Below are 26,948 nucleotides of genomic sequence, written 5' to 3' on the forward strand. Positions count from 1 at the left end.
ACACTAAACAACACTAGACACTATGGAACACTAGACACTATGGAACACTACACACTATGGAACACTAGACACTATGGAACACTAGACACTAAACAACACTAGACACTATGGAACACTAGACACTAAACAACACTAGACACTATGGAACACTAGACACTAAACAACACTAGACACTATAGAACACTAGACACTATGGAACACTAGACACTATGGAACACTAGACACTAAACAACACTAGACACTATGGAACACTAGACACTAAACAACACTAGACACTATGGAACACTAGACACTAAACAACACTAGACACTAAACAACACTAGACACTAAACAACACTAGACACTATGGAACACTAGACACTAAACAACACTAGACACTATGGAACACTAGACACTATGGAACACTAGACACTAAACAACACTAGACACTATGGAACACTAGACACTATGGAACACTAGACACTATGGAACACTAGACACTATGGAACACTAGACATTATGGAACACTAGACACTATGGAACACTAGACACTATGGAACACTAGACACTATGGAACACTAGACACTAAACAACACTAGACACTAAACAACACTAGACACTAAACAACACTAGACACTAAACAACACTAGACACTATGGAACACTAGACATTATGGAACACTAGACACTATGGAACACTAGACACTATGGAACACTAGACACTATGGAACACTAGACACTAAACAACACTAGACACTAAACAACACTAGACACTAAACAACACTAGACACTAAACAACACTAGACACTATGGAACACTAGACACTATGGAACACTAGACACTATGGAACACTAGACATTAAACAACACTAGACACTATGGAACACTAGACACTATGGAACACTAGACACTATGGAACACTAGACACTATGGAACACTAGACACTATGGAACACTAGACATTATGGAACACTAGACACTATGGAACACTAGACACTATGGAACACTAGACACTATGGAACACTAGACATTAAACAACACTAGACACTATGGAACACTAGACACTAAACAACACTAGACACTATGGAACACTAGACACTATGGAACACTAGACACTAAACAACACTAGACACTATGGAACACTAGACACTATGGAACACTACACACTATGGAACACTAGACACTATGGAACACTAGACACTAAACAACACTAGACACTATGGAACACTAGACACTAAACAACACTAGACACTATGGAACACTAGACACTAAACAACACTAGACACTATAGAACACTAGACACTATGGAACACTAGACACTATGGAACACTAGACACTAAACAACACTAGACACTATGGAACACTAGACACTAAACAACACTAGACACTATGGAACACTAGACACTAAACAACACTAGACACTAAACAACACTAGACACTAAACAACACTAGACACTAAACAACACTAGACACTATGGAACACTAGACACTAAACAACACTAGACACTATGGAACACTAGACACTATGGAACACTAGACACTAAACAACACTAGACACTATGGAACACTAGACACTATGGAACACTAGACACTATGGAACACTAGACAGTAAACAACACTAGACACTAAACAACACTATACACTATGGAACACTAGACACTAAACAACACTAGACACTATGGAACACTAGACACTAAACAACACTAGACACTAAACAACACTAGACACTAAACAACACTAGACACTAAACAACACTAGACACTAAACAACACTAGACACTATGGAACACTAGACACTAAACAACACTAGACACTATGGAACACTAGACAACACTAGACACTAAACAACACTAGACACTAAACAACACTAGACACTAAACAACACTAGACACTAAACAACACTAGACACTATGGAACACTAGACACTAAACAACACTAGACACTATGGAACACTAGACACTATGGAACACTAGACACTATGGAACACTAGACACTATGGAACACTAGACACTAAACAACACTAGACACTAAACAACACTAGACACTATGGAACACTAGACACTATGGAACACTAGACACTATGGAACACTAGACACTATGGAACACTAGACACTAAACAACACTAGACACTATGGAACACTAGACACTATGGAACACTAGACACTATGGAACACTAGACACTATGGAACACAAAGCTTTTACTATCTCATCCTGGAATATACAAGGTCTGAGGTCATCTGCCTTTGGTAGGTTTCTACACTACTTTCTACTAAAGTGCAGGAACCCAGACTTAAATCAAAGAAATGGGAAAATACAGACATTGTCATCCTACAAGAAACATGGTATAGAGGAGACAGACCCACTGGTTGTCCTCTAGGTTACAGAGAGCTGGTAGTCCCATCCACCACACTACCAGGTGGGTGGTATAGAGGAGATGGACCCACTGGTTGCCCTCTAGGTTACAGAGAGATGGTAGTCCCATCTACCACACTACCAGGTGGGTGGTATAGAGGAGACAGACCCACTGGTTGTCCTCTAGGTTACAGAGAGCTGGTAGTCCCATCCACCACACTACCAGGTGGGTGGTATAGAGGAGACAGACCCACTGGTTGTCCTCTAGGTCACAGAGAGCTGGTCGTCCCATCCACCACACTACCAGGTGGGTGGTATAGAGGAGATGGACCCACTGGTTGTCCTCTAGGTTACAGAGAGCTGGTAGTCCCATCCACCAAACTACCAGGTGGGTGGTATAGAGGAGATGGACCCACTGGTTGTCCTCTAGGTTACAGAGAGCTGGTAGTCCCATCCACCACACTACCAGGTGGGTGGTATAAAAGAGACAGACCCACTGGTTGTCCTCTAGGTTACAGAGAGCTGGTAGTCCCATCCACCACACTACCAGGTGGGTGGTATAGAGGAGACAGACCCACTGGTTGCCCTCTAGGTTACAGAGAGCTGGTAGTCCCATCCACCACACTACCAGGTGGGTGGTATAGAGGAGATGGACCCACTGGTTGCCCTCTAGGTTACAGAGAGATGGTAGTCCCATCTACCACACTACCAGGTGGGTGGTATAGAGGAGACAGACCCACTGGTTGTCCTCTAGGTTACAGAGAGCTGGTAGTCCCATCCACCACACTACCAGGTGGGTGGTATAGAGGAGACAGACCCACTGGTTGTCCTCTAGGTTACAGAGAGCTGGTCGTCCCATCCACCACACTACCAGGTGGGTGGTATAGAGGAGATGGACCCACTGGTTGTCCTCTAGGTTACAGAGAGCTGGTCGTCCCATCCACCACACTCCCAGGTGGGTGGTATAGAGGAGATGGACCCACTGGTTGTCCTCTAGGTTACAGAGAGCTGGTAGTCCCATCCACCAAACTACCAGGTGGGTGGTATAGAGGAGACAGACCCACTGGTTGCCCTCTAGGTTACAGAGAGCTGGTAGTCCCATCCACCACACTACCAGGTGGGTGGTATAGAGGAGACAGACCCACTGGTTGCCCTCTAGGTTACAGAGAGCTGGTAGTCCCATCCACCACACTACCAGGTATGAAACAATGAAGGGACTCCGGGGGTATGCTAATTTGGTATAGAGGAGACCTAACCCACTCTATTAAATTAATCAAAACAGGAACATTCTACATCTGCCAAGAAATTCAAAAGGAAATGATCTCAACAGAGAACAATGTCCTCCTGTGTGCTCCCTACATCCCCCCATTAGAATCCTGCTGTATCCTGTGTGCTACCTATATCCCCCCACTAGAATCCCCTATATCCCCCCATTAGAATCTTGCTGTCCTCCTGTGTGCTCCCTATATCCCCCCATTAGAATCCCCTATATCCCCCCACTAGAATCCTGCTGTATCCTGTGTGCTACCTATATCCCCCCACTAGAATCCTGCTTTGTCCTGTGTGCTACCTACATCCCCCCACTAGAATCCTGCTGTATCCTGTGTGCTACCTATATCCCCCCACTAGAATCCTGCTGTATCCTGTGTGCTACCTATATCCCCCCACTAGAATCCTGCTGTATCCTGTGTGCTACCTACATCCCCCACTAGAATCCTGCTGTATCCTGTGTGCTACCTACATCCCCCACTAGAATCCTGCTGTATCCTGTGTGCTACCTATATCCCCCACTAGAATCCTGCTGTATCCTGTGTGCTACCTATATCCCCCCACTAGAATCCTGCTGTATCCTGTGTGCTACCTATATCCCCCCACTAGAATCCTGCTGTATCCTGTGTGCTACCTATATCCCCCCACTAGAATCCTGCTGTATCCTGTGTGCTACCTACATCCCCCCACTAGAATCCTGCTGTATCCTGTGTGCTACCTATATCCCCCCACTAGAATCCTGCTGTATCCTGTGTGCTACCTATATCCCCCCCACTAGAATCCCCATACTTTAATGAAGACAGCTTCTCCATCCTTGAGGGGGAAATCATTCATTTCCAGGCCCAGGGACATGTACTAGTCCGTGGAGACCTAAAAGCCAGAACTGGACAAGAACCTGACACCCTCAGCACACAGGGGGACAAACACCTACCTGGAGGTGACATCATTCCCTCCCACATATGCCCCCCTAGACACAACTAGGACAACATAACCAACAAAAACTTGTCACAACTCCTGCAGCTCTGTCGCACGCTGGGTCTGTACATAGTCAATGGTAGTCTTCGAGGGGACTCCTACGGTAGGTACACCTATAGCTCATCTCTTGGCAGTAGTACTGTGGACTACTTTATCACTGACCTCAACCCAGAGTCTCTCAGAGCGTTCACAGTCAGCCCACTGACACCCCTATCAGACCACAGCAAAATCACAGTCTACTTAAACAGAGCAATACTCAATCATGAGGCATCAAAGCCAAAGGAGCTGAATAATATTAAGAAATGCTGTAGATAGAAGGAAAGTTGTGTGGAAACCAACCAAAAAACTATTAGAAAACAAGTTCAATCCCTTTTAGACAACTTCCTGGACAAAATGTTACACTGTCATAGGATCCAACGTAAAACACCAAATAATGCATCAAAATTCAGAAAAGAGACGTTCAATTCAAAACAACCACTTAAAAGGAAGCGATTCCCAAACCTTCCATAACAAAGCCATTAGGTCCCAGAGAGATGAACCTGGAGCAAACTGGTCCTGGGGCTCTGTTCACAAACACAAACACACCCTACAGAGCCATCACCTACAGAGAGATGAACCTGGAGAAGAGTCCCCTAAGCAAGCTGGTCCTGGGGCTATGTTCACAAACACAAACACACCCTACAGAGCCATCACCTACAGAGAGATGAACCTGGAGAAGAGTCCCCTAAGCAAGCTGGTCCTGGGGCTCTGTTCACAAACACAAACAAACCCCACAGAGCCCCAGGACTGCAGCACAATTAGACCCAACCAAACCATGAGAAAACAAAAAGATAATTACTTGACACATTAACAAAAAACAGAGCAAACTGGAATGCTATTTGTCCCTAAACAGAGAGTACACAGTGGCAGAATACCTGACCATTCTGACTGTCCCTAAACAGAGAGTACACAGTGGCAGAATACCTGACCACTGTGACTGACCCTAAACTTAAGGAAAGCTTTGACTATGTACAGACTCAGTGAGCATAGCCTTGCTATTGAGAAAGGCCGCCGTAGGCAGACATGGCTCTCAAGAGAAGACAGGCTATGTGCTCACTGCCCACAAAATGAGGTGGAAACTGAGCTGCATATCCTAACCTCCTGCCAAATGTGTGACCATATTAGAGACACATACAGTGGGGCAAAAAAGTATTTAGTCAGCCACCAATTGTGCAAGTTCTCCCTGTAATTTTCATCATAGGTACACTTCAACTATGACAGACAAAATTAGAAAAAAAAATCCCAAAAATCACATTGTAGGATTTTTAATGAATTTTATTTGCAAATGAAAACAAACCCGATTTTGATAAACTCTACTGGGTGAAATTCCACAGTGTGACATCACAGCAGCAAGATTTGTGACCTGTTGCCACGAGAAAAGGGCAACCAGTGAAGAACGAACACAAACATCATTGTAAACACAACCCATATTTATGTTTATTTATTTTCCCTTTTATACGTTAACTATTTAAACATAATTATAACACTGTATATATACTATCACACTTTCACAAAATGTATGAAGAAGGTCAATCAGATTTGTGATTCCCTGGCTGTATATTGTCGCTTTCCATGTTGTCTGTTGTTTGTAGCTTGTGAGGTGTGGAAACACTTTGTTGCTTTTATGAATTTTGTCTTGCTGCTTTTTGTTCTATGTTGCTCTGTCTGTATGCTATGTCTTGTCCTATGTTTCTCTGTCTGTATGCTACGTCTTGCTTGTCCTATGTTGCTCTGTCTGTATGCTACGTCTTGCTTGTCCTATGTTGCTCTGTCTGTATGCTACGTCTTGCTTGTTCTATGTTGCTCTGTCTGTATGCTATGTCTTGCTTGTTCTACGTTTGTCTGTCTGTATGCTACGTCTTGCTTGTCCTATGTTGCTCTGCGTGTGCTTACTGCTCATTGATTGTCTATATTGTAATTGTTTTTAATAACCTGCCCAGGGACTGCGGTTGAAAATTAGCCGGCTGGCTAAAACCGGCACTTTTACTGAAACGTTGATTAATGTGCACTGTCCCTGTAAAAACAAAATGAACTCAAACTCATTCTAACACTGAGATGAGTGAGATGGTAAGAGAGAGAGAGAGATAGACAGACAGACAAACAGAGAGAGAGAGAGAGAGAGACAGTGACGCGTCCGTGTTACATCTTTAACAGAACTGAGCAGGTGGAGACAACTGTAACTTTTAAGCCCTGAGGTGGCATACACACACACACACACACATACACACACACACACACACACACACACACACACACACACACACACACACACACACACACACACACACACACACACACACACACACACACACACACACACACACACACACACACACACACACACACACACACACACTTAGTGGAGGCCTTCCAGCAGGACTGGCAGTGATTAGGCCTAAGAGTGCCAGGGCATACACACACACACACTGGTAATTAGAGTTAATTGGAGCTGGCAGAGAAGGGTGGGCAGAGGGCTGAGTTGAATACCTCAGAGAAAGAAAGAGAGAGAGAGAGAGAGAGAGAGAGAGACAGAGAGAGACAGAGAGAGAGAGAGAGAGAGAGAGAGAAAGAGACAGAGAGAGAGAGAGAGAGAGAGACAGAGAGAGACAGAGAGAGAGAGAGAGAGAGAGAGAGACAGAGAGAAAGAGAGAGAGATAAGAGGGATAAAGCCCCTTGAATTTAAATTGAATTGAGAGAGAGAGGGGGGGGGGTAGAAGGAATGTGCCAGTAGCTATTAAGATGGTAACCCAGCTAGCACCTAGCGTTCTGAGAAACATATGTTTATGTTGGTGAGAGCGTGGTTGTCCTATGGTTATTTTACATACAACTTTCTGGGATTTGTGCAGTTTGTAACATACTCATCTAAGGAACTTGGCAAAAGAAAAACATTATTTCGTTGGTTTCCTCATGGTTCTATACTTCAGCATAACGGTTTCCTACAGGTTTCCTCATGGTTCTATACTTCAGCATAACGTTTTCCTACAGGTTTCCTGCAGGTTTCCTCATGGTTCTATACTTCAGCATAACGTTTTCCTACAGGTTTCCTGCAGGTTTCCTCATGGTTCTATACTTCAGCGTAACGTTTTCCTACAGGTTTCCTGCAGGTTTCCTCATGGTTCTATACTTCAGCATAACGTTTTCCTGCAGGTTTCCTCATGGTTCTATACTTCAGCATAACGTTTTCCTGCAGGTTTCCTCATGGTTCTATACTTCAGCATAACGTTTTCCTGCAGGTTTCCTCATGGTTCTATACTTCAGCATAACGTTTTCCTGCAGGTTTCCTCATGGTTCTATACTTCAGCATAACGTTTTCCTCCAGGTTTCCTCATGGTTCTATACTTCAGCATTACGTTTTCCTACAGGTTTCCTCATGGTTTCCTCATGGTTCTATACTTCAGCATAACGTTTTCCTTCAGGTTTCCTCATGGTTCTATACTTCAGCATAACGTTTTCCTCCAGGTTTCCTCATGGTTCTATACTTCAGCCTAACGTTTTCCTACAGGTTTCCTCATGGTTCTATACTTCAGCATAACGTTTTCCTCCAGGTTTCCTCATGGTTCTATACTTCAGCCTAACGTTTTCCTACAGGTTTCCTCATGGTTTCCTCATGGTTCTATACTTCAGCATAACGTTTTCCTACAGGTTTCCTCATGGTTCTATACTTCAGCATTACGTTTTCCTACAGGTTTCCTCATGGTTTCCTCATGGTTCTATACTTCAGCATAACGTTTTCCTACAGGTTTCCTCATGGTTCAATACTTCAGCATAACGTTTTCCTCCAGGATTCCTCATGGTTCTATACTTCAGCATAACGTTTTCCTCCAGGTTTCCTCATGGTTCTATACTTCAGCATAACGTTTTCCTACAGGTTTCCTCATGGTTCTATACTTCAGCATAACGTTTTCCTACAGGTTTCCTCATGGTTCAATACTTCAGCATAACGTTTTCCTACAGGTTTCCTCATGGTTTCCTCATGGTTCTATACTTCAGCATAACGTTTTCCTTCAGGTTTCCTCATGGTTCTATACTTCAGCATAACGTTTTCCTCCAGGATTCCTACTGGTTTCCTCATGGTTCTATTTAAAGTCATGTTTGGAAATTGTTCAGAGAATTTTAAAAACATACACTCCTCTACGGGATGGGTGTCCCTAAACCGGGATGTTTGTTGCTAACGTGCACTGATGTGACTAGTATACAACAGCCAACTCTCTGGAACATAGACATGTCTTATATGGGCAGAAAGCTTAAATTATTGTTACTATGTCCAATTAACAGTAGCTATTACAGTGAGGAGAGTGAGGATAGTGAGGAGAATGAGGAGAGCGAGGAGAGCGAGGAGAATGAGGTGAGTGAGGAGAGCGAGGAGAGCGAGGAGAGTGAGGATAGTGAGGAGAGTGAGGATAGTGAGGAGAGTGAGGAGAGTGAGGAGAGTGAGGAGAGTGAGGAGAATGAGGAGATTGAGGAGAGTGAGGAGAGGGAGGAGAGGGAGGAGAGTGAGGAGAGGGAGGAGAGGGAGGAGAATGAGGAGAGGGAGGAGAATGAGGAGAGGGAGGAGAGGGAGGAGAGTGAGGAGAGTGAGGAGAGCGAGGAGAGCGAGGAGAGCGAGGAGAGCGAGGAGAGTGAGGAGAGGGAGGAGAATGAGGAGAGGGAGGAGAGGGAGGAGAGGGAGGAGAGTGAGGAGAGTGAGGAGAGGGAGGAGAGTGAGGAGAGTGAGGAGAGGGAGGAGAGTGAGGAGAGGGAGGACAGTGCACAACAACAAAACACTTCTATCAAGGCAACTGGTTTGATACATTCACCCCTGACAGTATATAATGTACATTCAGTAATCTGGCTCTGATTGGTCATCCTGGGGATCCCAGAAATAAAATGTAGCATTGTTTTGTTTTATAAAATCCATTTTTATGTGTTCAAATGTAGGAAGTGAGGTCTACCGTCACAATAAAAATGAAATGTATTTTGTATTTGATTAAATGTAACTCTATCTGTCCCATCTGTCACAGTTCAAGAGCGGTTATAAGATGGCAGTATGACTTAAAAGTCTTGGTCCAAAAAGTCAAAATAACCTAGAATTTACATTCTCAGAACGTTGATAAAACGGAACAGCTTCTACCCACAAAGCCATAAGACCGCTAACTAGTTAGTTAAATAGTTGACTCTTTTGACTCGTCATATATATACGGTTCTGTCACTGTTTGTTATCTATCCTGTTGTCGAGTCACTTTATTCATAGTTAAATGTACATATCAAACCCAATTACCTCGTACCTCTACACATGGACTCAGTACTGGTACCCAGTGTGTATACTATATAGCCAAGTTATTACCTCGTACCCCTACACATGGACTCAGTACTGGTACCCAGTGTGTATACTATATAGCCAAGTTATTACCTCGTACCCCCACACATGGACTCAGTACTGATACCCAGTGTATATACTATATAGCCAAGTTATTACCTCATACCTCTACACATGGACTCAGTACTGGTACCCAGTGTATATACTATACAGCCAAGTTATTAACTCGTACCCCTACACATGGACTCAGTACTGGTACCCAGTGTATATACTATACAGCCAAGTTATTACCTCGTACCCCGGCACATGGACTCAGTACTGGTACCCAGTGTGTATACTATATAGCCAAGTTTTTACCTCGTACCCCTACACATGGACTCAGTACTGGTTTCCTGTGTGTATACTATATAGCCAAATTATTACCTCGTACCTCTACACATGGACTCAGTACTGGTACCCATTGTGTATACTATATAGCCAAGTTATTACCTAGTACCCCCACACATGGACTCAGTACTGGTACCCAGTGTATATACTATATAGCCAAGTTATTACCTCGTACCCCTACACATGGACTCAGTACTGGTACCCAGTGTGTATACTATATAGCCAAGTTATTACCTCGTACCCCCACACATGGACTCAGTACTGATACCCAGTGTATATACTATATAGTCAAGTTATTACCTCATACCTCTACACATGGACTCAGTACTGGTACCCAGTGTATATACTATACAGCCAAGTTATTACCTCGTACCTCTACACATGGACTCAGTACTGGTACCCAGTGTGTATACTATATAGCCAAGTTATTACCTCGTACCCCTACACATGGACTCAGTACTGGTACCCAGTGTATATACTGTACAGCCAAGTTATTAACTCGTACCCCTACACATGGACTCAGTACTGGTACCCAGTGTATATACTATACAGCCAAGTTATTACCTCGTACCCCGGCACATGGACTCAGTACTGGTACCCAGTGTGTATACTATATAGCCAAGTTATTACCTCGTACCCCTACACATGGACTCAGTACTGGTACCCAGTGTGTATACTATATAGCCAAGTTATTACCTCGTACCTCTACACATGGACTCAGTACTGGTACCCAGTGTATATACTATATAGCCAAGTTATTACCTCGTACCCCTACACATGGACTCAGTACTGGTACCCAGTGTGTATACTATATAGCCAAGTTATTACCTTGTACCTCTACACATGGACTCAGTACTGGTACCCAGTGTATATAGTATATAGCCAAGTTATTACCTCGTACCCCTGCACATGGACTCAGTACTGGTACCCAGTGTGTATACTATATAGCCAAGTTATTACCTCGTACCTCTACACATGGACTCAGTACTGGTACCCAGTGTGTATACTATATAGCCACGTTATTACCTCGTACCTCTACACATGGACTCAGTACTGGTACCCAGTGTGTATACTATATAGCCAAGTTATTACCTCGAACCTCTACACATGGACTCAGTACTGGTACCCAGTGTGTATACTATATAGCCAAGTTATTACCTCGTACCTCTACACATGGACTCAGTACTGGTACCCAGTGTGTATACTATATAGCCAAGTTATTACCTCGTACCTCTACACATGGACTCAGTACTGGTACCCAGTGTGTATACTATATAGCCAAGTTATTACCTCGTACCTCTACACATGGACTCAGTACTGGTACCCAGTGTGTATACTATATAGCCAAGTTATTACCTCGTACCCCTACACATGGATTCAGTACTGGTACCCAGTGTGTATACTATATAGCCAAGTTATTACCTCGTACCCCTACACATGGACTCAGTACTGGTACCCAGTGTGTATACTATATAGCCAAGTTATTACCTCGTACCCCTACACATGGACTCAGTACTGGTACCCAGTGTGTATACTATATAGCCAAGTTATTACCTCGTACCTCTACACATGGACTCAGTACTGGTACCCAGTGTGTATACTATATAGCCAAGTTATTACCTCGTACCTCTACACATGGACTCAGTACTGGTACCCAGTGTGTATACTATATAGCCAAGTTATTAACTCATACCCCTACACATGGACTCAGTACTGGTACCCAGTGTGTATACTATATAGCCAAGTTATTACCTCGTACCTCTACACATGGACTCAGTACTGGTACCCAGTGTGTATACTATATAGCCAAGTTATTACCTCGTACCTCTACACATGGACTCAGTACTGGTACCCAGTGTGTATACTATATAGCCAAGTTATTACCTCGTACCTCTACACATGGACTCAGTACTGGTACCCAGTGTATATACTATATAGCCAAGTTATTACCTCGTACCTCTACACATGGACTCAGTACTGGTACCCAGTGTGTATACTATATAGCCAAGTTATTACCTCCTACTTCTACACATGGACTCAGTACTGGTACCCAGTGTGTATACTATATAGCCAAGTTATTACCTCGTACCCCTACACATGGACTCAGTACTGGTACCCAGTGTGTATACTATATAGCCAAGTTATTACCTCGTACCCCTACACATGGACTCAGTACTGGTACCCAGTGTGTATACTATATAGCCACGTTATTACCTCGTACCTCTACACATGGACTCAGTACTGGTACCCAGTGTGTATACTATATAGCCAAGTTATTACCTCGTACCTCTACACATGGACTCAGTACTGGTACCCAGTGTATATACTATATAGCCAAGTTATTACCTCGTACCTCTACACATGGACTCAGTACTGGTACCCAGTGTGTATACTATATAGCCAAGTTATTACCTCGTACCCCTACACATGGACTCAGTACTGGTACCCAGTGTGTATACTATATAGCCAAGTTATTACCTCGTACCCCTACACATGGACTCAGTACTGGTACCCAGTGTGTATACTCTATAGCCAAGTTATTACCTCGTACCCCTACACATGGACTCAGTACTGGTACCCAGTGTGTATACTATATAGCCAAGTTATTACCTCGTACCCCTACACATGGACTCAGTACTGGTACCCAGTGTGTATACTATATAGCCAAGTTATTACCTCGTACCCCTACACATGGACTCAGTACTGGTACCCAGTGTGTATACTATATAGCCAAGTTATTACCTCGTACCCCTACACATGGACTCAGTACTGGTACCCAGTGTGTATACTATATAGCCAAGTTATTACCTCGTACCTCTACACATGGACTCAGTACTGGTACCCAGTGTATATACTATATAGCCAAGTTATTACCTCGTACCTCTACACATGGACTCAGTACTGGTACCCAGTGTGTATACTATATAGCCAAGTTATTACCTCCTACTTCTACACATGGACTCAGTACTGGTACCCAGTGTGTATACTATATAGCCAAGTTATTACCTCGTACCCCCACACATGGACTCAGTACTGGTACCCAGTGTGTATACTATATAGCCAAGTTATTACCTCGTACCCCTACACATGGACTCAGTACTGGTACCCAGTGTGTATACTATATAGCCACGTTATTACCTCGTACCTCTACACATGGACTCAGTACTGGTACCCAGTGTGTATACTATATAGCCAAGTTATTACCTCGTACCTCTACACATGGACTCAGTACTGGTACCCAGTGTATATACTATATAGCCAAGTTATTACCTCGTACCTCTACACATGGACTCAGTACTGGTACCCAGTGTGTATACTATATAGCCAAGTTATTACCTCGTACCCCTACACATGGACTCAGTACTGGTACCCAGTGTGTATACTATATAGCCAAGTTATTACCTCGTACCCCTACACATGGACTCAGTACTGGTACCCAGTGTGTATACTCTATAGCCAAGTTATTACCTCGTACCCCTACACATGGACTCAGTACTGGTACCCAGTGTGTATACTATATAGCCAAGTTATTACCTCCTACTTCTACACATGGACTCCAGTGTGTATACTATATAGCCAAGTTATTACCTCGTACCCCTACACATGGACTCAGTACTGGTACCCAGTGTGTATACTATATAGCCAAGTTATTACCTCGTACCCCTACACATGGACTCAGTACTGGTACCCAGTGTGTATACTATATAGCCACGTTATTACCTCGTACCTCTACACATGGACTCAGTACTGGTACCCAGTGTGTATACTATATAGCCAAGTTATTACCTCGTACCCCTACACATGGACTCAGTACCGGTACCCAGTGTGTATACTATATAGCCAAGTTATTACCTCGTACCCCTACACATGGACTCAGTACTGGTACCCAGTGTGTATACTATATAGCCAAGTTATTACCTCATACCTCTACACATGGACTCAGTACTGGTACCCAGTGTGTATACTATATAGCCAAGTTATTACCTCGTACCTCTACACATGGACTCAGTACTGATACCCAGTGTATATACTATATAGCCAAGATATTACCTCGTACCCCTACACATGGACTCAGTACTGGTACCCAGTGTATATACTATATAGCCAAGTTATTACCTCGTACCTCTACACATGGACTCAGTACTGGTACCCAGTGTATATACTATATAGCCAAGTTATTACCTCGTACCTCTACACATGGACTCAGTACTGGTACCCAGTGTGTATACTATATAGCCAAGTTATTACCTCGTACCCCTACACATGGACTCAGTACTGGTACCCAGTGTGTATACTATATAGCCAAGTTATTACCTCATACCTCTACACATGGACTCAGTACTGGTACCCAGTGTGTATACTATATAGCCAAGTTATTACCTCGTACCTCTACACATGGACTCAGTACTGATACCCAGTGTATATACTATATAGCCAAGTTATTACCTCGTACCCCTACACATGGACTCAGTACTGGTACCCAGTGTATATACTATATAGCCAAGTTATTACCTCGTACCTCTACACATGGACTCAGTACTGGTACCCAGTGTATATACTATATAGCCAAGTTATTACCTCGTACCTCTACACATGGACTCAGTACTGGTACCCAGTGTGTATACTATATAGCCAAGTTATTACCTCGTACCTCTACACATGGACTCAGTACTGAAACCCAGTGTATATACTATATAGCCAAGTTATTACCTCGTACCCCCACACATGGACTCAGTACTGGTACCCAGTGTATATACTATACAGCCAAGTTATTACCTCGTACCCCTGCACATGGACTCAGTACCGGTACCCAGTGTATATACTATACAGCCAAGTTATTACCTCGTACCCCTGCACATGGACTCAGTACTGGTACCCAGTGTATATACTATATAGCCAAGTTATTACCTCGTACCCCCACACATGGACTCAGTACTGGTACCAAGTGTATATACTATATAGCCAAGTTATTACCTCGTACCCCTACACATGGACTCAGTACTGGTACCCAGTGTGTATACTATATAGCCAAGTTATTACCTCGTACCCCCACACATGGACTCAGTACTGGTACCCAGTGTATTTACTATATAGCCAAGTTATTACCTCGTACCCCCACACATGGACTCAGTACTGGTACCCGGTGTATATACTATACAGCCAAGTTATTACCTCGTACCCCTGCACATGGACTCAGTACTGGTACCCAGTGTATATACTATATAGCCAAGATATTACCTCATACCCCCACACATGGACTCAGTACTGGTACCCAGTGTGTATACTATATAGCCAAGTTATTACCTCGTACCTCTACACATGGACTCAGTACTGGTACCCAGTGTGTATACTATATAGCCAAGTTATTACCTCATACCTCTACACATGGACTCAGTACTGGTACCCAGTGTGTATACTATATAGCCAAGTTATTACCTCGTACCTCTACACATGGACTCAGTACTGGTACCCAGTGTATATAGTATATAGCCAAGTTATTACCTCGTACCCCTGCACATGGACTCAGTACTGGTACCCAGTGTGTATACTATATAGCCACGTTATTACCTCGTACCTCTACACATGGACTCAGTACTGGTACCCAGTGTGTATACTATATAGCCAAGTTATTACCTCGAACCTCTACACATGGACTCAGTACTGGTACCCAGTGTGTATACTATATAGCCAAGTTATTACCTCGTACCTCTACACATGGACTCAGTACTGGTACCCAGTGTGTATACTATATAGCCAAGTTATTACCTCGTACCTCTACACATGGACTCAGTACTGGTACCCAGTGTGTATACTATATAGCCAAGTTATTACCTCGTACCCCTACACATGGATTCAGTACTGGTACCCAGTGTGTATACTATATAGCCAAGTTATTACCTCGTACCCCTACACATGGACTCAGTACTGGTACCCAGTGTGTATACTATATAGCCAAGTTATTACCTCGTACCCCTACACATGGACTCAGTACTGGTACCCAGTGTGTATACTATATAGCCAAGTTATTACCTCGTACCCCTACACATGGACTCAGTACTGGTACCCAGTGTGTATACTATATAGCCAAGTTATTACCTCGTACCTCTACACATGGACTCAGTACTGGTACCCAGTGTGTATACTATATAGCCAAGTTATTAACTCATACCTCTACACATGGACTCAGTACTGGTACCCAGTGTGTATACTATATAGCCAAGTTATTAACTCGTACCCCTACACATGGACTCAGTACTGGTACCCAGTGTGTATACTATATAGCCAAGTTATTACCTCGTACCCCTACACATGGACTCAGTACTGGTACCCAGTGTGTATACTATATAGCCAAGTTATTACCTCCTACTTCTACACATGGACTCCAGTGTGTATACTATATAGCCAAGTTATTACCTCGTACCCCTACACATGGACTCAGTACTGGTACCCAGTGTGTATACTATATAGCCAAGTTATTACCTCGTACCCCTACACATGGACTCAGTACTGGTACCCAGTGTGTATACTATATAGCCACGTTATTACCTCGTACCTCTACACATGGACTCAGTACTGGTACCCAGTGTGTATACTATATAGCCAAGTTATTACCTCGTAACCCTACACATGGACTCAGTACTGGTACCCAGTGTGTATACTATATAGCCAAGTTATTACCTCGTACCCCTACACATGGACTCAGTACCGGTACCCAGTGTGTATACTATATAGCCAAGTTATTACCTCGTACCCCTACACATGGACTCAGTACTGGTACCCAGTGTGTATACTATATAGCCAAGTTATTACCTCATACCTCTACACATGGACTCAGTACTGGTACCCAGTGTGTATACTATATAGCCAAGTTATTACCTCGTACCTCTACACATGGACTCAGTACTGATACCCAGTGTATATACTATATAGCCAAGTTATTACCTCGTACCCCTACACATGGACTCAGTACTGGTACCCAGTGTATATACTATATAGCCAAGTTATTACCTCGTACCTCTACACATGGACTCAGTACTGGTACCCAGTGTATATACTATATAGCCAAGTTATTACCTCGTACCTCTACACATGGACTCAGTACTGGTACCCAGTGTGTATACTATATAGCCAAGTTATTACCTCGTACCCCTACACATGGACTCAGTACTGGTACCCAGTGTGTATACTATATAGCCAAGGTATTACCTCATACCCCTACACATGGACTCAGTACTGGTACCCAGTGTGTATACTATATAGCCAAGTTATTACCTCGTACCTCTACACATGGACTCAGTACTGATACCCAGTGTATATACTATATAGCCAAGTTATTACCTCGTACCCCTACACATGGACTCAGTACTGGTACCCAGTGTATATACTATATAGCCAAGTTATTACCTCGTACCTCTACACATGGACTCAGTACTGGTACCCAGTGTATATACTATATAGCCAAGTTATTACCTCGTACCTCTACACATGGACTCAGTACTGGTACCCAGTGTGTATACTATATAGCCAAGTTATTACCTCGTACCCCTACACATGGACTCAGTACTGGTACCCAGTGTGTATACTATATAGCCAAGTTATTACCTCGTACCCCTACACATGGACTCAGTACCGGTACCCAGTGTGTATACTATATAGCCAAGTTATTACCTCGTACCTCTACACATGGACTCAGTACCGGTACCCAGTGTGTATACTATATAGCCAAGTTATTACCTCGTACCTCTACACATGGACTCAGTACTGGTACCCAGTGTATATACTATATAGCCAAGTTATTACCTCGTACCTCTACACATGGACTCAGTACTGGTACCCAGTGTGTATACTATATAGCCAAGTTATTACCTCGTACCCCTACACATGGACTCAGTACTGGTACCCAGTGTGTATACTATATAGCCAAGTTATTACCTCGTAACCCTACACATGGACTCAGTACTGGTACCCAGTGTGTATACTATATAGCCAAGTTATTACCTCGTACCCCTACACATGGACTCAGTACCGGTACCCAGTGTGTATACTATATAGCCAAGTTATTACCTCGTACCCCTACACATGGACTCAGTACTGGTACCCAGTGTGTATACTATATAGCCAAGTTATTACCTCATACCTCTACACATGGACTCAGTACTGGTACCCAGTGTGTATACTATATAGCCAAGTTATTACCTCGTACCTCTACACATGGACTCAGTACTGATACCCAGTGTATATACTATATAGCCAAGTTATTACCTCGTACCCCTACACATGGACTCAGTACTGGTACCCAGTGTATATACTATATAGCCAAGTTATTACCTCGTACCTCTACACATGGACTCAGTACTGGTACCCAGTGTATATACTATATAGCCAAGTTATTACCTCGTACCTCTACACATGGACTCAGTACTGGTACCCAGTGTGTATACTATATAGCCAAGTTATTACCTCGTACCCCTACACATGGACTCAGTACTGGTACCCAGTGTGTATACTATATAGCCAAGTTATTACCTCATACCCCTACACATGGACTCAGTACTGGTACCCAGTGTGTATACTATATAGCCAAGTTATTACCTCGTACCTCTACACATGGACTCAGTACTGATACCCAGTGTATATACTATATAGCCAAGTTATTACCTCGTACCCCTACACATGGACTCAGTACTGGTACCCAGTGTGTATACTATATAGCCAAGTTATTACCTCGTACCTCTACACATGGACTCAGTACTGGTACCCAGTGTGTATACTATATAGCCAAGTTATTACCTCCTACTTCTACACATGGACTCCAGTGTGTATACTATATAGCCAAGTTATTACCTCGTACCCCTACACATGGACTCAGTACTGGTACCCAGTGTGTATACTATATAGCCAAGTTATTACCTCGTACCCCTACACATGGACTCAGTACTGGTACCCAGTGTGTATACTATATAGCCACGTTATTACCTCGTACCTCTACACATGGACTCAGTACTGGTACCCAGTGTGTATACTATATAGCCAAGTTATTACCTCGTAACCCTACACATGGACTCAGTACTGGTACCCAGTGTGTATACTATATAGCCAAGTTATTACCTCGTACCCCTACACATGGACTCAGTACCGGTACCCAGTGTGTATACTATATAGCCAAGTTATTACCTCGTACCCCTACACATGGACTCAGTACTGGTACCCAGTGTGTATACTATATAGCCAAGTTATTACCTCATACCTCTACACATGGACTCAGTACTGGTACCCAGTGTGTATACTATATAGCCAAGTTATTACCTCGTACCTCTACACATGGACTCAGTACTGATACCCAGTGTATATACTATATAGCCAAGTTATTACCTCGTACCCCTACACATGGACTCAGTACTGGTACCCAGTGTATATACTATATAGCCAAGTTATTACCTCGTACCTCTACACATGGACTCAGTACTGGTACCCAGTGTATATACTATATAGCCAAGTTATTACCTCGTACCTCTACACATGGACTCAGTACTGGTACCCAGTGTGTATACTATATAGCCAAGTTATTACCTCGTACCCCTACACATGGACTCAGTACTGGTACCCAGTGTGTATACTATATAGCCAAGTTATTACCTCATACCTCTACACATGGACTCAGTACTGGTACCCAGTGTGTATACTATATAGCCAAGTTATTACCTCGTACCTCTACACATGGACTCAGTACTGAAACCCAGTGTATATACTATATAGCCAAGTTATTACCTCGTACCCCCACACATGGACTCAGTACTGGTACCCAGTGTATATACTATACAGCCAAGTTATTACCTCGTACCCCTACACATGGACTCAGTACTGGTACCCAGTGTGTATACTATATAGCCAAGTTATTACCTCGTACCCCCACACATGGACTCAGTACTGGTACCCAGTGTATTTACTATATAGCCAAGTTATTACCTCGTACCCCCACACATGGACTCAGTACTGGTACCCGGTGTATATACTATACAGCCAAGTTATTACCTCGTACCCCTGCACATGGACTCAGTACTGGTACCCAGTGTATATACTATATAGCCAAGATATTACCTCATACCCCCACACATGGACTCAGTACTGGTACCCAGTGTGTATACTATATAGCCAAGTTATTACCTCGTACCTCTACACATGGACTCAGTACTGGTACCCAGTGTGTATACTATATAGCCAAGTTATTACCTCATACCTCTACACATGGACTCAGTACTGGTACCCAGTGTGTATACTATATAGCCAAGTTATTACCTCGTACCTCTACACATGGACTCAGTACTGGTACCCGGTGTATATACTATACAGCCAAGTTATTACCTCGTACCCCTGCACATGGACTCAGTACTGGTACCCAGTGTATATACTATATAGCCAAGATATTACCTCATACCCCCACACATGGACTCAGTACTGGTACCCAGTGTGTATACTATATAGCCAAGTTATTACCTCGTACCTCTACACATGGACTCAGTACTGGTACCCAGTGTGTATACTATATAGCCAAGTTATTACCTCATACCTCTACACATGGACTCAGTACTGGTACCCAGTGTGTATACTATATAGCCAAGTTATTACCTCGTACCTCTACACATGGACTCAGTACTGGTACCCAGTGTATATATTATATAGCCATGTTATTACCTCATACCCCTACACATTCACTCAGTACTGGTACCCAGTGTGTATACTATATAGCCAAGTTATTACCTCGTACCTCTAAACATGGACTCAGTACTGGTACCCAGTGTATATACTATATAGCCAAGTTATTACCTCGTACCCCTACACATGGACTCAGTACTGGTACCCAGTGTGTATACTATATAGCCAAGTTATTACCTCGTACCCCTACACATGGACTCAGTACTGGTACCCAGTGTGTATACTATATAGCCAAGTCATTACCTCATACCTCTACACATGGACTCAGTACTGGTACCCAGTGTGTATACTATATAGCCAAGTTATTACCTCGTACCCCCACACATGGACTCAGTACTGGTACCCAGTGTGTATACAATATAGCCAAGTTATTACCTTGTACCCCCACACATGGACTCAGTACTGGTACCCAGTGTGTATACTATATAGCCAAGTCATTACCTCATACCTCTACACATGGACTCAGTACTGGTACCCAGTGTGTATACTATATAGCCAAGTTATTACCTTGTACCTATACACATGGACTCAGTACTGGTACCCAGTGTATATACTATATAGCCAAGTTATTACCTCGTACCCCTACACATGGACTCAGTACTGGAACCCAGTGTGTATACTATATAGCCAAGTTATTACCTCGTACCCCTACACATGGACTCAGTACTGGTACCCAGTGTGTATACTATATAGCCAAGTCATTACCTCATACCTCTACACATGGACTCAGTACTGGTACCCAGTGTATTTACTATATAGCCAAGTTATTACCTCGTACCCCCACACATGGACTCAGTACTGGTACCAAGTGTATATACTATATAGCCAAGTTATTACCTCGTACCCCTACACATGGACTCAGTACTGGTACCCAGTGTGTATACTATATAGCCAAGTTATTACCTCGCACCCCCACACATGGACTCAGTACTGGTACCCAGTGTATTTACTATATAGCCAAGTTATTACCTCGTACCCCCACACATGGACTCAGTACTGGTACCCGGTGTATATACTATACAGCCAAGTTATTACCTCGTACCCCTGCACATGGACTCAGTACTGGTACCCAGTGTATATACTATATAGCCAAGTTATTACCTCGTACCTCTACACATGGACTCAGTACTGGTACCCAGTGTGTATACTATATAGCCAAGTTATTACCTCATACCTCTACACATGGACTCAGTACTGGTACCCAGTGTGTATACTATATAGCCAAGTTACTACCTCGTACCTCTACACATGGACTCAGTACTGGTACCCAGTGTATATATTATATAGCCATGTTATTACCTCGTACCCCTACACATGGACTCAGTACTGGTACCCAGTGTGTATACTATATAGCCAAGTTATTACCTCGTACCTCTACACATGGACTCAGTACTGGTACCCAGTGTATATACTATATAGCCAAGTTATTACCTCGTACCCCTACACATGGACTCAGTACTGGTACCCAGTGTGTATACTATATAGCCAAGTTATTACCTCGTACCCCTACACATTGACTCAGTACTGGTACCCAGTGTGTATACTATATAGCCAAGTCATTACCTCATACCTCTACACATGGACTCAGTACTGGTACCCAGTGTGTATACTATATAGCCAAGTTATTACCTCGTACCCCCACACATGGACTCAGTACTGGTACCCAGTGTGTATACTATATAGCCAAGTTATTACCTTGTACCCCCACACATGGACTCAGTACTGGTACCCAGTGTGTATACTATATAGCCAAGTCATTACCTCATACCTCTACACATGGACTCAGTACTGGTACCCAGTGTGTATACTATATAGCCAAGTTATTACCTTGTACCTCTACACATGGACTCAGTACTGGTACCCAGTGTATATACTATATAGCCAAGTTATTACCTCGTACCCCTACACATGGACTCAGTACTGGTACCCAGTGTGTATACTATATAGCCAAGTTATTACCTCGTACCCCTACACATGGACTCAGTACTGGTACCCAGTGTGTATACTATATAGCCAAGTCATTACCTCATACCTCTACACATGGACTCAGTACTGGTACCCAGTGTATTTACTATATAGCCAAGTTATTACCTCGTACCCCCGCACATGGACTCAGTACTGGTACCCAGTGTATATACTATACAGCCAAGTTATTACCTCGTACCCCTGCACATGGACTCAGTACTGGTACCCAGTGTATATACTATATAGCCAAGATATTACCTCATACCCCCACACATGGACTCAGTACTGGTACCCAGTGTGTATACTATATAGCCAAGTTATTACCTCGTACCTCTACACATGGACTCAGTACTGGTACCCAGTGTGTATACTATATAGCCAAGTTATTACCTCATACCTCTACACATGGACTCAGTACTGGTACCCAGTGTGTATACTATATAGCCAAGTTATTACCTCGTACCTCTACACATGGACTCAGTACTGGTACCCAGTGTATATACTATATAGCCATGTTATTACCTCGTACCCCTACACATGGACTCAGTACTGGTACCCAGTGTGTATACTATATAGCCAAGTTATTACCTCGTACCGCTACACATGGACTCAGTACTGGTACCCAGTGTGTATACTATATAGCCAAGTCATTACCTCATACCTCTACACATGGACTCAGTACTGGTACCCAGTGTGTATACTATATAGCCAAGTTATTACCTCATACCTCTACACATGGACTCAGTACTGGTACCCAGTGTGTATACTATATAGCATATGTTAATGTTACTCATTGTGGATTTACTCCTCCTTTTATTATTTTCTCTAGTTTCTCACCTGTTGTTTACCAAGGCCTGTAAATAAACATTTCACTGTTACCAAGCATGTGACAAATAACATTTAATTTGATTTGTGAGCAGGTGTATGTGTGTGTTATGTTTGTGTGTGTGTGTTATTGTGTTAATGTGTGTGTGTTAATGTGTGTGTGTGTGTGAGTTAATATATGTGTGTGTTAATGTGTGTGTGTGTGTGTGTGTGTGAGTGTGAGTTAATGTGTGTGTGTGTTAATGTGTGTGTGTGTGTGTGTGTGTGTGTTAATGTGTGTGTGTGTGGGTGTGTGTGTTAATGTGTGTGTGTGTGGGTGTGTGTGTTAGTGTGTGTGTGTGTGTGTTAATGTGTGTGTGTGTGTGTGTGTGTGTGTGTGTGTGTGTGTGTGTGTTAATGTGTGTGTGTGTGTGTGTTAATGTGTGTGTGTATGTGTGTGTGTGTGTTAATGTGTGTGTGTGTGTGTATGTGTGTGTGTTAATGTGTGTGTGTGTGTGTTAATGTGTGTGTGTGTGTTAATGTGTGTGTGTGTGTGTGTGTGTGTGTGTGTGTGTGTGTGTGTTAATGTGTGTGTGTGTGTGTATGTGTGTCTGTGTGTGTGTGTGTGTGTGTGTGTGTTAATGTGTGTGTGTGTGTGTGTGTGTGTTAATGTGTGTGTGTGTGTTAATGTGTGTGTGTGTGTGTGTGTGTGTGTGTGTGTGTGTGTGTGTGTGTGTTAATGTGTGTGTGTGTGTGTGTATGTGTGTCTGTGTGTGTGTGTCTGTCTCCTACCTCTAGCTGTATACTCCCAGCCTTCTTCTTCAGTTCGTCACACTTCCTGAACTTACAGATCTGATGACCTGTCTTCCTGTTTCTACAGGCTGAACACACCCCACAGTTAATCAGTCTCCTGCAGGGGGCACACACTCCACACCGCTTCCTCTTCCTCTTGGAGGCTCCTGACCCCTGACCCCCAGAGGTCATCCCCGGGGAAGTCGAGGGGCAGGGGGAGGAGTTAGTCTGGTTGGCGTGGTGGCAGTCCGATAGCATCTGGTTGTGGTTGGTCGCCATCTGGAAGTGGGAGGAGTCTGGAATGTTGACGCCATTGTGCGACCCCATCGCCATGACGATGACCCCGGGTGGTAACCCCAACATTCCAGCGGGGAAGTTGGGCATGTTGACCCCGTTGGCTCCTCCTCCTCCATTGCAGCTGCTGTTGCGATCTGATAGGCTGAGCATGTCCTGGTGGGTGTGGCCTTGTTTTGTCATGTGATCGGTGGTCGTGTAGCCTGACAGGAAGTTGTTATTCCCATGGTGATGATGTGTTTCCTGTCCCTGTGAGGAGGAGGCGTGTCCTCCGTGCTGCTTCCCCTCACCGCCGGTCCGGTGGGGGTGGGGCTGCATGTGCGTTGCCAAGGGCGATGGGTGCGTTGTGGGAGGAGCCAGGGGTGTGGCCTGATGTACGGGAGGTTTCCGCCCCCACAGCATCGCCGCTGCATTGATGTTCATGTTGACGTTGTCATGGCAGCCCCAAGGCGTCACTCCCGCTACGCCAAGCCTGCCGCCGGGGAACATGGGAGGAGTGATTCGGGCGAGCTTGGCCGACTGAGGGAAATTCATGCTGTTAACAGCGTTCATGTTCACGTTAGTTTTAGCGTAGAAGTTAGCGAAAGATCGGTATCGCTCCATCTCAGCCGTATAGTCCAAGACCGGGGTTAGACCACAACCGTCCATGGTGACCGCACAGCACTGACCGTGGTGGTTGTGACCGTGGTGGTTGTGGTTGTGGTTGAGGAGTGGCTGTGAACGCTATGGTTGTATTGACTAGGACTGTTCTCTACACCACTAGACCTGGTTAGACTGTTCTCTACACCACTAGACCTGGTTAGACTGTTCTCTACACCACTAGACCTGGTTAGACTGTTCTCTATACCACTAGACCTGGTTAGACCGTTCTCTACACCACTAGACCTGGTTAGACCGTTCTCTATACCACTAGACCTGGTTAGACTGTTCTCTACACCACTAGACCTGGTTAGACTGTTCTCTACACCACTAGACCTGGTTAGACCGTTCTCTATACCACTAGACCTGGTTAGACTGTTCTCTACACCACTAGACCTGGTTAGACCGTTCTCTACACCACTAGACCTGGTTAGACTGTTCTCTACACAGATGGACCTGGTTAGACTGTTCTCTACACCACTAGACCTGGTTAGACTGTTCTCTACACCACTAGACCTGGTTAGACTGTTCTCTACACCACTAGACCTGGTTAGACTGTTCTCTACACCACTAGACCTGGTTAGACCGTTCTCTATGCCACTAGACCTGGTTAGACTGTTCTCTACACCACTAGACCTGGTTAGACCGTTCTCTACACCACTAGACCTGGTTAGACTGTTCTCTACACAGATGGACCTGGTTAGACTGTTCTCTACACCACTAGACCTGGTTAGACTGTTCTCTACACCACTAGACCTGGTTAGACTGTTCTCTACACCACTAGACCTGGTTAGACCGTTCTCTACACAGATGGACCTGGTTAGACTGTTCTCTACACCACTAGACCTGGTTAGACTGTTCTCTACACCACTAGACCTGGTTAGACTGTTCTCTACACAGATGGACCTGGTTAGACTGTTCTCTACACCACTAGACCTGGTTAGACTGTTCTCTACACCACTAGACCTGGTTAGACTGTTCTCTACACCACTAGACCTGGTTAGACTGTTCTCTACACCACTAGACCTGGTTAGACCGTTCTCTATGCCACTAGACCTGGTTAGACTGTTCTCTACACCACTAGACCTGGTTAGACCGTTCTCTACACCACTAGACCTGGTTAGACTGTTCTCTACACAGATGGACCTGGTTAGACTGTTCTCTACACCACTAGACCTGGTTAGACTGTTCTCTACACCACTAGACCTGGTTAGACTGTTCTCTACACCACTAGACCTGGTTAGACCGTTCTCTACACAGATGGACCTGGTTAGACTGTTCTCTACACCACTAGACCTGGTTAGACTGTTCTCTACACCACTAGACCTGGTTAGACTGTTCTCTAAACCACTAGACCTGGTTAGACTGTTCTCTATACCACTAGACCTGGTTAGACTGTTCTCTACACCACTAGACCTGGTTAGACTGTTCTCTACACCACTAGACCT

General features: G+C 43.9%; 1 protein-coding gene across 1 annotated transcript in view; it reads right to left on the reverse strand.

Annotated features, from left to right (window-relative positions):
* Positions 1–25,788, reverse strand: part of LOC135574151 (uncharacterized) — a 66,641-nt gene extending 40,853 nt beyond the window's left edge. The window contains exon 1 of the mRNA XM_065025046.1: positions 24,568–25,788. Within this exon, the coding sequence (XP_064881118.1) occupies positions 24,568–25,509 (942 nt within the window). The 5' untranslated portion in view covers positions 25,510–25,788. The remainder of the gene's footprint in view (positions 1–24,567) is intronic.
* Between the last annotated feature and the right edge of the window lie 1,160 nt (positions 25,789–26,948).

This window comes from Oncorhynchus nerka, linkage group LG12, assembly GCF_034236695.1.
Source record: "Oncorhynchus nerka isolate Pitt River linkage group LG12, Oner_Uvic_2.0, whole genome shotgun sequence".
NCBI lineage: Eukaryota > Metazoa > Chordata > Actinopteri > Salmoniformes > Salmonidae > Oncorhynchus > Oncorhynchus nerka.